This window comes from Ostrea edulis, chromosome 3 (assembly GCF_947568905.1).
Source record: "Ostrea edulis chromosome 3, xbOstEdul1.1, whole genome shotgun sequence".
NCBI lineage: Eukaryota > Metazoa > Mollusca > Bivalvia > Ostreida > Ostreidae > Ostrea > Ostrea edulis.
This window is the reverse complement of record NC_079166.1, coordinates 58,604,986-58,619,764: the sequence shown is the minus strand read 5'-3', so window position 1 is coordinate 58,619,764 and position 14,779 is coordinate 58,604,986. Positions and strand designations below refer to the sequence as shown.

Sequence of the window (14,779 nt, the reverse complement as noted above, 5' to 3'; positions counted from 1 at the left end):
ACTAGAGTGAAGGAGAACGTAATTAATTCGTAGAAATAAAGAACTAGAGTGAAGGAGAATGTAATTAATTCATACAAATAAAGAACTAACGTGAAGGAGAATTTGATTAATTCGTAGAAATAAAGAACTAGAGTGAAGGAGAATGTAATTAATTCATACAAATAAAAAACTAACGTGAAGGAGAATTTGATTAATTCGTAGAAATAAAGAACTAGAGTGAAGGAGAATGAAATTAATTCATACAAATAAAGAACTAGAGTGAAGGAGAATGTAATTAATTCATACAAATAATGAAGTAGAGTGAAGGAGAATGTAATTAATTCGTACATATAATAATAGTATGTATTTGATTGTGCCAGTGATTTTCTTTTTGTTTGGTCCATAAATAGGCCCAAATGGTCAGTATTCAAAAGTTTCTCGTTACAACTGTGACTATTGCTGGATTTTTATTGAGACTTTGACTCCAGGATGTCCTTAGCTTGAGATTTTTTCTTTGGAGGTGGGCATCTCAAATTTCGCTTTGATATGTGAAAGATAATGAACGCACATCTTTGTTTTGGGAGCTGTTTGACTATTTACTGTGCTTAGAATGTATACTGTTAAACCTGTCCAATCCAGCAGCTGAATTTTCAGGTGGAAATCCTGTCCAGGCTTATATTTGTTGCACAATCTTAAGAGTTTTAATATAATATTCCTTACACTGATTAAGTCTAACAGAATTATGTCGAATTAAAGAGGTATCACAATACAATGACCGCTCTATAATCTTATTTTCAACTATCTCCCTGACTGTATGTAAATTTTAAATGGAAGTCGGAGGTCTTAGTGTCAACAGCTGTTCAGTCTTATCATGTGAATATACTCTGTATCTTGTCACTTTCCAGCTATAACTGAGGAAAGTTTTTACGAGTCGGCATCTCGACGACTGGACCAGGAAAGGGAAGATATGGAAACGTCGGACCAGTCCCCGGATTTGCGACATTACCTCAGTCCTCGTGGAGATGGAGAATCAGCCACCAGACAACTTGCTGCATCCACTATTTCTGCTCCAGAGGTATCGCTAGTTCCCTCCCCTGGGGTCATCAGCAGGGTAGGTCATACGTCACAGTATTGAATCAATTGTTTTAGCTCAGGTGAGCTAAAAGATTTAATTAGTTTTACGCTAATAGTGATTTTGAAAATCATTAAGAAAAATAAGACATTACAGCGTTAATATAAATTCTTTAGAATAAGAAATCTATTTCTTGTGTATTGTTTGTTAATAACAAAAGAGATTTGTTGAAAATATTATCAAATAATTAAGGTTTTCATCAAGTAATCGGTTACTCTGGTACTTTTCAGAAGGTGTCTTAAAGTATTGAATAAAAATTCATTACTCAAGTACTTGGGGGGAAAAAATCATTTGGTATTTCTTTGTTGATGGTTGATCACCATCAATTTTTAGAGATCCTTCTTTCATTATCCCAGTTACTAAAGCCCTAATGTTTTAACAACAATTAAAGATATATATTAACACTACAGTCTGTTTAATGGCAGGGACATCGAAATATGGTAGCCAAAAAAATATCTAATTTAAACACAGTTCACTATGGTACGGTCTGTGACTATAAAATGTGGCGTGATATCTCTTGTCTTAATTACATGTAGTAGCAAAATGTTTTCTCCATTTCACAGTACTAATATTGATTGGTTTGACAACGCTAATAATAGCCGTGTTTCGAGTTCCTCCGGAACACAGTGTTTATTCTGTGTTTAGTCACGCCGCGTCAAAAATGTTCCACAGGGTTACTTCCGGTTTATCATTGTTTACCTTTGTTTACCAACAGTCGACACTTCGTGTATTAGGCCTAGACTTAATTTTGTCGATCATCATGAAATTGAAATACACATGTAATAGTTTGGGGTGTATGCGGTACATATTTGTTTATGAGCGTTTGATAAGCTACTATTGATCTACGAAATACAACGAAAGACTTCGTCAAGAACAGAAGAAGACGATGTTGTCGTGTAACTCACACAAGGCCCAGCTGTCTATACGTGTAGTAACCGGAGGAGAAAAGGAAAAGAACGTATTAGACTCCGTGAAAACTGTCAAACAGGTAAAATGAAAATTATGACAACATTTTATATATGATTAAACAAAACACAATGTACACTGCTTCATAAAGCAGACATTATGTCCAGTACAGTCTAGGGCCTATGTGAAATAGAATTTACGTTTATACCAAATCAGGGCCAAAATGGGCATAAACATAACATATATAATCAGGTCCATTCCAAAGACTATTTCTACCTACGTAGCTATTAATAGCTACCTAGGTATTTAAAGCTACTTATAAAAAGTAGCTACTTTTACATGTTTTTAAAGATATAAATAAATAATAATTATGGCACATCTTTTAAACAGGTCAGTCGTTTTATGTATCATGTTGTGCATGTGCATGACAAAATTCGGAGTGTAAATTTAAATACTTTACGAGGGTGGAAAATGTAGAGGAAATTGCATGAAAAATCGACCCAAAAACTTTTAATGTAAGAATGCATGAATGTTAACTTTAAAATTAATAAAGATGTGTAAAACATTCTAGACTTCTTATCATGTAGCTTTGATCCTAAGCTTCTAGAAAGTTGAAGTGGGTGCAGTTATTGATGCAAATTTGAAAGTAATAATTTTTTGTCCAATATTTTTGTGGTATAATTTCATCGTCAGTGTAAGTGAATCAAGAAATTTGGTACACACCATATTGCGCCGTTCCTGCGTTTGGCCACGAAATGCAAGTAAAGGAAAAAGTAGGTAAAAAATTAATAGCTATACCTGGAGTAGGTTTAAATACCTAGGTATCTATAAGTAGCTACGTAGGTAGAAATAGTCTTTGGACTGGACCTGATAATTATTGATAAAAACATAAATAATGACAATACACAGTGAAGAGTAATATATTAGCTATAACATTATAGGTATTTGAAATAGCTTTATTAGATTGAATCAGACTGGGTTTCTAAGTGCAATGGTATAGCCATATGTGGGTGAGGATGAAATTATCTACTTGGGTATAGTCAATATGCTGTCTAATTTGAAAATAATTATTTATCAACTAATACTTGTGTTACAAATTAAGTCTTTGGAGTTTGACTTCTAATGATATACTCATGTAATTGGAAGAATTTTTAGCATGACTATTGATTGTTGTAGTCATTTTATTGACTTTTCACAATCCAGTAGGTATTTGTGATTACTGCTCATATTTATATCAATGAACAAAATATATATCTGATCATGATTAAGGTAATATTATAATTCCTTTCAGCAACATCATTTCAATTATGTGCTCATAGACTGGTCCAGCACAATCTCTGGTATAATTAGCCATGTATATATATATGCTTAATCAAGCTATATAGCTTTTTAAAGCTAATTGAGATAGCTATATAAAGCTAATATTGAAATAGCTTGATATAACTATTTCAAATGTTCTATCAAATATATTTTTAAAGCATAAAAATTGAATTTCTAAGTGAAAATATTTCATCCTTGTAATAATAATAATAATGATTGGTTTTATATAGCGCCTTTTCCAGCGTATGCTGCTCAAAGCGCTTTACAATAATCAATGTACATTATTACCCCGGCAGACCTTATATCAATCTAGAACTTTCTCAGCCTCCTAGGAAGCATACAGTGCAAGCTGCCATTACAAGCGCTAGAGCACTAACATTCTAACAATATCTTTCACTGTCTATAGCCAGGTACCCCTTTTACACTTGGGTGGAGTGAGGAAATTCATGTAAAGTGCCTTTCCCAAGGACACAATGTCAGCCCTGCCGCGGCCAGGACTCGAACCCATGACCTTTCGGTCGAGAGTCTAACGGCCTAACCACTCGGCCAACGACGCCACTCGAAACAACACACTGTAAACAAAAAGTGCTTCTTAAACTTTGTACCTTAGGAAGAATTTTGATTCAAAATTGTCAAATGTTTAGGATTATTAAGTTGTTAAGTAACATTTAACCAATCTTCACCGTTGAAGATCAGTAGAATGATATATTGGTAATCAGATTCCACATTGTAAAGTCATCATATACTTATCAAAGCTTTGACACACACAAGGTAGTGGACACACAAGGACAGTTGTCAATACAAAAGAAATTCTCTTTTCATGAAAATTCTTAAAATGTCATATGATCTATGACTAGAATAGTGCTGTGGTTAGTTCAAAGTACATGTATATTGTTATGTGCCATTGTACTTAAGAAATTTAATCGAAACTAGCTTTATAAAACTATATAGCTAAATATAGAGATTGTGCTGGGCCTGATAGATATAGCAATACAGAGGAGATCCATCATATGCATCAAAAGTTTGAAATAGGTGAATTGATTTAAATATTTATGAACAAAATTGAAACATGAAAAAAAAAAACCTTTTGTGTTCGTTTAAAACATGTTGGGTAGATTTTGAAGTTGTTTAACTCTGCTTTATACATGATACATGTTAAGTGCTCAAATGACTCTTGTGATGAAATATGCATATTTTTCAGATTGATGTCAGAACTCTGAATGCAAGCAAGCTCCCATATGACTACAATGTATAAGGGAAATCAATCCTATTAAAATTAGACCTTTCATCTCGCTCTTCGTTATGTGTTTGTCGCTTCCACGAGTGACAAACACATAACAAAGAGCGAGATGAAAGGTCTGATTTTAATTAGATTGAAGGGAAATTAGATTTATGTGCAATAAATATGGTAAGCTTTATTGATAAAAGTCATGAAACTCATACATTCAGTTTTAATATGAATTACTTCATGTATTTCCAAATAAGTTAAAATAATATTGTATGTGCAGTGAACAGAATTTTAACAAAAACATGAATTATAATTTCTGCATTTTTTTTTATTTTTTATTTATTTTTTTTACATCTTTCTCAAATTGACAAAAATCTATTATCAATATTGTGGCATTCCTCCTCTTTTTCGGGTATATGGGAACTAGATAATTTTCCATGCCTTTCACTTGAGGTCTTCAGTTTCATCATTACATCATTAATCATGTGAATGTCTGTATGCCAAACTCTCATGATGTCATGCCATTACTGGACATTCCTGAACACTGATTTATTTCAGCCACACTACCAAAATATTAGACTGAAAATTTTAAAATACACAAGATTTGAAGCAGCAAAAGAAAAGAATTAGATATGTATAACACGGGAAAAAGAAGAAATTAATTCTCACCTGTCTGAAATTAACTTTTTACTCCTTTTTAGTTCCCTTTCACTGCATACCAGCCAATAACTATTATATGCAGATCAGCCATTGTTATCAACCTGTGTATATGTATGTTGAATAAAATATGAATGAAAATTGTTGTTCTTTGTTATTCTTTTTTTTAAAATATATACTCAATAGCATATTTTCTAACACAGTGCTGAATCAAAGGGGTAGGAGAGCAAATACATAATATATAACCTGGCTCATGTTCGGCTGGTTCCATTCTTGTATACAAGTGGTTTGAGTGGAAATGTGCATTTCTGAAGTACCTTGATTGCACAGGCAATATGTATCACTTATGTTCGAATTTACTATTAAAGAGTACTCTGTGATAGTAGATTTGACCCCAAGTGATGCAATCTGTTCTTGATTGGTATCAAAAGTTGGAGCAAAGATAAATGAAAGTTCTTTGCAATAATTCAAAATTTTGCAGTGAATGAACCATCGGTATTGAGTTTGGATAAATGATAATGCAAATTCTAGTCTAGATCCGTAGGGATAGATTACCTGGTGTTCTCGTATTTTATTTAATTGAAAGATATATATTGCCCCCCCCCCCCCCCCCCCCCCCCCTTCTCACTCCCTTGTGAAATTGCTTCGTAATTTTTATGAGCCTGAACCACGAGTTCATAATTGAAATTCTCTAATATAATAATTATGATGTTTTATCATCTATTTATTGTCACATGAACACCGGCCGTTGTAAAATACATACACTGCTCAGATGTGGATGAAGGTACAGGTATACCTATTCTTAAGATTGACAAGATGTTGCAGTCTATATTATATTTTTAAGAGTCAGTACAAACCTCTTGGTTTTCATAAAAGTTGATATAAGTAAACTGGCTAGAACAATGATGTTTCTTTGTTGGTTCAGTTTTCGCGGAATGTAATAATCGCACTGAATTTCGACTGCTCGTGGTTTTCTACACAAGTGACGCCATCATTTCCTCTGCGTGAACGCTTTTCCCGGGTTTGGGAAAAGGTAAACTTTGACATCTTCCCAAGTAAATATATATCCCTTGCTATCCTTTATCTGATTTCAAACAGTTTGTGCTGTAAAATCTATATTTTGTCAAAAACAATTGTGTTACCAGTGTAAACAAAATTAACCGGAAGTACCCCTTTGGAACATTTTGTTCATATTACGTGACCGGCGTGGCTAAATACGAAAATTCCCTGGTGTTCCGGAGGAACTCGAAACACGGCTATCATATAGTAGACATTGTTACAGTAAAACATATATGTACCAGTACCGAACACATTTTAATGTATTCACGCTTACTGCGAAGAGAGAAAAAATAATGAAAATTTTATTTGATATAATGAAGTTTGGTTAAAATGAACTATTTTTTGCTGGCCCTGGAGGTTTGTTATAACTGTATTTTACTGTATATCAGAAGCATATGTTTGAATTTGACATGCAGTGATAGGTTTGGAATTTTATTTCAGAGACCAAAGTCACTAGAGGACAACCTAAATGATACAGACGACCTGCTACAACCCCGGCCCAGCCTAAGTCGATTTAATTCGGTGAAGCGTAAACAACTGGAGCGACTCCGACAACGTTCGGACTGGTTTTTAGGACCAAATACAAACAATCAGGGGACATCAGCATTATCACCCGATCAAAGCTCCCACTCGGGCTCCAGAGCCTCGTGCAACACAGATAAATTTTACCCTAAAATGTCAGGAAATTCCGTGACAAAAGCCTCCTCAGAGGGCACTGCCCTTGACTTTGTGTCGTCGGATGTAGACAGTGTGTTCTCGGATCGGAGCGAGTCACCCGCGTCTGAGCCGCTGCCCACACCGAGCGTAATCATCACCCGTGATATCATTCACAGCGACACCATTACCGACGTCTCCATGGCAACAGGTGACGTGACGATGGAGGAGCTGACACCTGGGAAGGACAATGAGGGGGACTTATGTGGCTCAGAGTACTGCTTTTTTGTTGTAGAACACAATTATGGCGACAAGGGTTCCTAGCGTCAGCACACTTTGGAACTCCTCAGCTTTTATCCAAACAAGCAGCTAAATCCACGTCACGAGATACATTGCAATACTTGTTTGTTTCCTTTTTTTTTTTTTGTATTGTGTAATAAAGCACCTGTAACTTACATGAACATTTTGTAGGAGAAATTGTGCGCAATTGTCAGCTTATATCATCATTATGAATTTTTTCTTTTTTAATGTTTGAGAAAACCCTGTACTTTTTGAAGGGTTTATCGCAAGATGAAGTGTGTGAAACAACCCCTCATCCAGTGGCTGTTGTATTGGTACCATATTGTAGTCTTATTTATATGATTGACACTTTTGTATTTGTTTTGCATTATATTCAGTTTATTTTGTTTGACAATCTGCCCCAGTCCTGCTGTGTGACAAGTCACCTATTTTGTGGGGTTTTTTTTGGCCCCCATCCCCACCCCCCTTCTGCCTGACCACTTCTCTGAGGCCTGCTGACCAAGGTCCACTCATGCCAGGGCCAGACATTGAACAACACAAAGCTTTTACTAATTCAGGTGTTTTAAATGGATTTTATTGGTTGTTTTACAGTTTGTCCTTATTTATTTAGATTTTTGCATTTTGTAAATCTTGAAATGGAACAAAATTTAAACAAGAGCAAGAATTTCTCTATCTACAGGATAGCCTCTAATGAATACTAGTGACTTTTAACTATGTGTTATTTCTCATGACACCTGCAGATGAGGGCCCAAGATAACCTTGCTTTTAATGCATCATTTTATCAAAGAGGACCACAAGGAAGCAGATTTAAAATGACTATGTAATGGATTTGTAATACTGAACTGCTCGTAATTTAGTGACACTATCGTCTTTGTAATTAAAGTGGCGCCATCTTTAACTGGTGATGCAGTTGATTTAACCTCATGTGTTCACTGACTTAATGTCCAGAACAAATGATAATTTTTACGTTTCTTGGTTTTTGGGTCATGATTTGAAATCAATGTGCAGTCAGAGCAATATCAAACTTCATTCCAATTTTGGAAGTTTATGTTCTATTTACTGTACAAATTGGATGAAAAGGTAGACAGCTTTTCTTTTTAAGTTGAAACATTCGATGAAATTCATTTCGATGCCTTAGAAATTGTAGATCCTGCCAGGAGTGTAGAAACGTATGTCCTGTGATTAACTACAAGGACTTTATCTGAGATTCAGGTGTTCAATTGTAAATATAGTCAAATCTTGAATTCGATCGGACTGAGAAAAAACATCGAGATATCAGAGGATTCGCGAGGGTAAAATACTTGGAGAATAAGTAGTTGGGACTTCTGTATCACTTCGACATACCCATGGTATTGGAGATATCGGTGTTTACATATCCATGGTATTGGAGATATCGGTGTTTACATATCCATGGTATTGGAGATATCGGTGTTTACATATCCATGGTATTGGAGATATCGGTGTTTACATATCCATGGTATTGGAGATATCGGTGTTTACATATCCATGGTATTGGAGATATCGGTGTTTACATATCCATGGTATTGGAGATATCGGTGTTTACATATCCATGGTATTGGAGGTATCGGTGTTTACATATCCATGGTATTGGAGATATCGGTGTTTACATATCCATGGTATTGGAGATATCGGTGTTTACATATCCATGGTATTGGAGATATCGGTGTTTACATATCCATGGTATTGGAGATATCGGTGTTTGAGATACTGAACTTCAACTGCATTCTGTCTTTACAATAGAGGTTTGTGAATGTGAGATAGACATGGCTGAAAGGTGTATCTATAGTAACATTCATTCACCCCGCTGATAGAGCGGTATAGTCTAATGTAACAAGAGGCCTTAGTAAATGATTTGTTGTTAAAAAGTTATTTAACGTGACAAGCTGAAGGGCTGAAAATAAGTCATTGAAAATCGGTAGCTGAAAAAGTAGCAGCAAGTCGCAGTTGGTTTGGAAGACAGATTGACAGACAGACAGATTGACCGACAGACAAGACTGTGATCATTTACATTGCAAGGATCTTTGACAACAGTCTGTAGATATTTTTTTTTCAAAACTATAAATTTTGACAGGTACTGAAAATGGATGTTGAACATAAACTTTTGTTTGTTCCAGCTGAGATGATTTTTTGCTAGTCCCATTGTAATGTCTTTTGACTGAATTTAGATGTTTGTTATATTTTGTGTTTGTAATAAAGCTTTAAGTTGTCATCACCATTTTATGTGTATATATGTACTAGCTTCAATTGCCCATCTAGTCTAGTCCGCTAATGCAGGACTTCATATTTCTTAAAGTAGAACTCAGATGTGACTAAAATTAAAACTTATGTGGAGTGGGGATATTTTTTATTTTTAGCATGAACAACCCCATTGGTCTTCAGTATTTCTGTTATATAATGAATTTTTAAACGTTTTATCCGAGTGCAATCAGAATTCATGAAGTCATCATTACTTTATATAATCGCAGTGTTTTTATTTCTAGTGATACAATTCAGCATTTTATAAAGAATTTTTTCATATAATGTGCAATTTTTTAAGAAAACATGAACTGTCTCATAAAGTGTTAGAACTATACCTGCCGTTATGTTTAGTTAAGAGAAAGATTGTCCCTATGTTTATTTACAGATGCTGATATGCTATATAGATGTCCCCTTTAACTTTATTTTTATTTGTAATGCTGCATCGTAGTTTCCTTTGGTTGAGTTTTATGAAGAAATATTCAAACAGTGTGTTGATGCTAGTGTACCTATGTGTATTTTCAATGTCTCTGATAAATATGAAACATCAACAGAGAACAAGATGGAGATGAAGTGTTGTGTTTTTATTTTTTGTAAGATGATTAGTCATTCCTTTGTTATGTGACAATAAGTTAAGCAGATGTATTTCAGTGCAATAAGCATATTCTTTGTAGTGTTTAATTTTTGTTATTAGAGTGGACCTTTTTATTTGTACATGTAGTACTATGTGCTTTTAAGCAGTGAATAATAGCCACACGTCTAGCTTCTTCAATGAATGCTTTATGTCTATTTCAATGCTGTACATCTAGCTAAATACTATCCGTCTAGCTCCCTCTATGAATGCCGTATGTCTAGCTCATTGCTGGACATGTGGCTCCCTCTATGAATGCTGTACGTGTGGCTCCCTCTATGAATGTTGTACGTGTGGCTCATTGCTGTATGTGTGGCTCCCTATATGAATGCTGTACGTGTGGCTCCCTCTATGAAATTCATACAACGTACAGTCTAGCTCTTTCTATGATGGCTGCTTTGGTTATTCCTTATGTGTACTGTTTCAACATACAAGTCCAATGGTTTTTATAAAAGTTTGTAGATAGTTAAAAATAATGTCATGATGTTTGCACTCAAAATAATTATGGACTTCTCTGGAGTAGTGAATGTCTGGAAAAACTCGAGTTTTTGACCGACATAGTTAACTGAAAAATTGCAGTGGACTTGAAATGTCGAGTCAAGTTGTTTGTGTTGAATGTAAGGTCATGTGACATACAAATGTTATGTGTACATTGGTTCACAACTTTCATTTATGCATAATATTTCTTTCATAATATTTTTTTCATTCGTTCATGAATAAATTATAACAGAATTCGGCCTCTTTTTTTAAATCTCTGTCATGTAAGACCGGGAAACGTTGAACACAAGCTCCACCCCTCCATTTTCAGCTCACCCGAGTCAGTCAGGTGATCTATTTCTATCTGTTTTTATCCATCGTGTGTGGTTTGGAACATTTTCAATTTCTTCCTTGGAACACCTGTACCAGCCATTGAGTTTCATTCAATATTGGTATTTAACATCTATGGGTCAAAGGGAACAAAAATTGTGAATTTCACGGTCCCTGCCTCCCCTGGGCTGAAATTAATGTCATCGTCAAAAATCTTTACTTCTGGACAGTCATCCTATAGAATTGATTAAAATGAGAAATAAGCTCTATACCAACAATCAATGAGATGTATGAATATGAGTTATCGACTTTAAAGACCCTTACAAAGAACGATGTATTGCTGGATCCAGTAAATGCTCATAGCGAAAATATTAACAGCTGTGGAGTAAAAACGCCAAGATATTGTGTCACAACATAAGCCATAATTGGTGTAAATCAAATGTGGATTCTAAAAAATTCTTAAAAACTTTTGGTAAATTTGAAATCGCAAAACTTTCTCAAATCAACAACATAAAAACGTACGATTTTTCAACACTTTACACGGCCATTCCTCATGACAAATTAAAGACTAGACTTTTTGATATAGACAGTTGCTTCTTCCAAAAAAAATGGAAAACGGAAATATTCATATCTAGTGATATATATGTCAACTGATTCGATACACAAGAGCTTGTTCTGCGTATGATAAGTTTTTAAATCGAGGCAGGCTACTGACAAACAAGTTGATGGTGCAGGGGTTCAACAGTCTCCTTTAAAGTCAGCATTTCGCAAATTTTATAGTTATTGTAATGATTGAGTTTTCCAATACAACCTATCATTGGGTCAAATGCTGTCTGACGTGTTTCATACCTATTGTTAGGTTGTTCTTGGCACACTGATTTTTACTACGGATAACTCCGTTTACCTGATCAAGATATAGGGCTCACGGCGGGTGTGACCGGTCGACAGGGAATGCTTACTCCTCGGCACCTGATCCCACCTCTGGTATGTCCAGGGGTCCGTGTTTGCTCAACTCTTTATTTTGTATAGCTTACAGGAGTTCTGAGATTGATCACTGTTCGTTATCTTCATCTTTAAATTAGCCGGAGCAGTATCCCAGTTCGTTCGTGTGCTCAGCATTTTGTATGTTGGGTTAAAATTATGTAATTTGTACCGGAAAATTTTATACCTTTTTAAAATCATTTTGCTATAATAATCAATGCGGGGTTAGAGTAGGTACCAGCACGAAGACTCGCAGCGGTGCCCTGATATGAACATAATTTTTCGCTCCTCGAAATCGGCCTCGCTCATGCCGAGTCATGGCGGTGATGGCTGTTGCTCAGAAACAACAGGTTATCAGCATGATAAAGTAAATAGGACTTTAATGCTGCCTCCATTTCTTCGCTTCTTATATGAAAGTCATCTTATGAATTCGCCATGTTGCAGAAGTTGGAGTTCAGGTCTTGCTGTACATAGAAGGTATTTATAAATGAAACAACTGAACGGTATGTTCAATATGTTTCTGTTTTATTAATTCATGAAATTCTCGTCTATTTACAAAATAAACTCTGTAGATATTCTTATGCGTTTTTTGCTTGATTTTGTTTCTGTCAAGATAACGTTGCAGTGGTGGATCCAGGATTTCCGAAAGGGGGGGGGGGGATGTGTAAGTCAAGTATTAACCAAAATGCTCAGCCATTTTGGTTGCAAATCTGAAATTATACACATACTATTCCCATTTTTAGCTCTTCTGAGCCAAAGGCTCAAAGAGCTAATGCTATGGCCATTTGTGTGGTGTGCGTAAACTTTTTAGAAAAAGGGCTATAACTCAAGAACTCCTTGGCCAATTTTTTTCAAATTTGTTACAGGGTATCATTGGCCCAAGGGCTTTCATACATACTAAATAGAGGGATGTTACCCTTTAACAAGAGGAGATAATCAGGAAAATACAAACAAAAGTAGTGGTTGCTAAAAAATCTTCTTCTCAAGAACCACAGGGCAGATTATCACCAAACTTACACATAAGGATGAGGATATGTTGTAGATTAAAAATTGTTCAAGGCATTACCCTGGGGCAAAGGGCGTGGTCTCAAGGTCACTTCAAAGTTGACCTAAATTTAATTTTTTTTTAAATTCCTTAAATCTTAGATATTTTAGTCATTATAAGGACTAGGATCATCAAATTTTGACAGTTGATGCATCTTAGGACCTTGTGTCAAGTTGTCTCAAAAGTAGGTCACGGTGACCTACTTTTTGAATTTTGCAGGTATTTATTTTAAAATTAATTTTGATGCATATCTTGGACACTTTGAAGCCTATGATCATCAAAACTTGTCAGTTGGTGGATCATGGGACCTTGAAATGCGTCAACTGAAAAATAGGTCACCGTGACCTACTTTCTGAATTTTATGCCTTATCATTTATAGATATATTTTAAGTTGTTATTTCAAATACCGAGAGGTTTAGAATCATCAAATCTTGTAAGTTGATGCATCTTGAGGCCTTGAAACATATTTATAAAAAAGTAGGTCACAGTGACCTACTTTTTGAATTTTACAAATATTCAAATTTCACATTTTCAATTTTAGATGCATATTTTGGGCACTGTAAAACCTAGGATCATCAAACTTTGTCGGTTGATGCGTCTTCAGTCTTCGGTTTGTGTCGACCAAAAAGTAGGTCACCGTGACCTACTTTTGGTATTTGACAGCTAAATTACTATATTTCAGACACTATTTGACCTACAATCATCAAACTTTGTCAGTTGATGCATCTTGAGTCTTCGGAGTGTATCGACCAAAAAGTAGGTCACTGTGACCTACTTTTGGCATTTGACAGTTATATTTATATATTTCAGTCACTAATTGACCTACAATCATCAAACTTTGACAGTTGATGCATCTTGAGTCTACGGAGTGTGTCGACCAAAAAGTAGGTCACCTTGACCTACTTTTGGAATTTGACGGCTATATTTATATATTCAGATACTATTTGACCTACAGTCATCAAACTTTGTCAGTTGATGGGTCTTGCATGTTCGAAGGGTTTCGACCAAAAAGTAGGTCAACTTGCCTGCTTTTGGAATTGGACACCTATATTTATATTTTTCATATACTATTTGACCTACAGTCATCAAACTTTGTCAGTTGATGCGTCTTGCATGTTCAAAGGGTGTTGACCAAAAAGTAGGTCACCTTGACCTACTTTTGGAATTGGACGGCTATATTTATATAATTCAGATACTATTTGACCTACAGTCATCAAACTTTGTCAGTTGTTGGGTCTTGCATGTTTGAAGGGTGTTGACAAAAAAGTAGGTCACCTTGACCTACTTTTGGAATTTGATGGCTATATTTATATATTTCAGATACTATTTGACCTACAGTCATCAAACTTTGTCAGTTGATGGGTCTTGCATGTTCGGAGTTTGCTGACCAAAGAGTAGGTCACCATGACCTATGATTGGAATTTGACAGCTATATTTCAAGATTCAGATACTAATTGGCTTAAAATCATCAAACTTTGTCAGTTGATATTTCTTGGGTTCTCAAAATGTGTAAACCAAAAAGTAGGTCACATTGACCTACTTTTTTGAATTCTTAGGATTTAACTAAAGATTTAGAATACTAAGAGGCTAAGAATAGAAATGGTGGGGTTGTACAATTTATCAGAAGAGCGATTCTAGGCCCTTGGGCCTCTTGTATAAATTTATGGCGAAAATGGAGAGGGCCTCTAAATCCGTCACAACATTGCTTGAGTAAACGGTGTCACAAGAAAGACTGATCACGTGACTGACTTCATGTTAATCGAAATTGAATGCCAATTTCATTATTATTGTCATATAAGGAAATACATTGGGAAATGTAAATAT

General features: G+C 35.2%; 1 protein-coding gene across 9 annotated transcripts in view; it reads left to right on the top strand.

Annotated features, from left to right (window-relative positions):
* The window catches only part of LOC125673814 (uncharacterized), a 45,885-nt gene extending 35,031 nt beyond the window's left edge, over positions 1-10,854 (top strand). For all 9 annotated transcript variants that reach the window (XM_048910641.2, XM_048910634.2, XM_056158321.1 and 6 more), the window contains 2 exons: positions 885-1,090; positions 6,723-10,854. In XM_048910641.2, coding sequence (XP_048766598.1) covers positions 885-1,090; positions 6,723-7,259 — 743 coding nt within the window. In that variant the 3' untranslated portion in view covers positions 7,260-10,854. The remainder of the gene's footprint in view (positions 1-884; positions 1,091-6,722) is intronic.
* Positions 10,855-14,779: the final 3,925 nt, after the last annotated feature.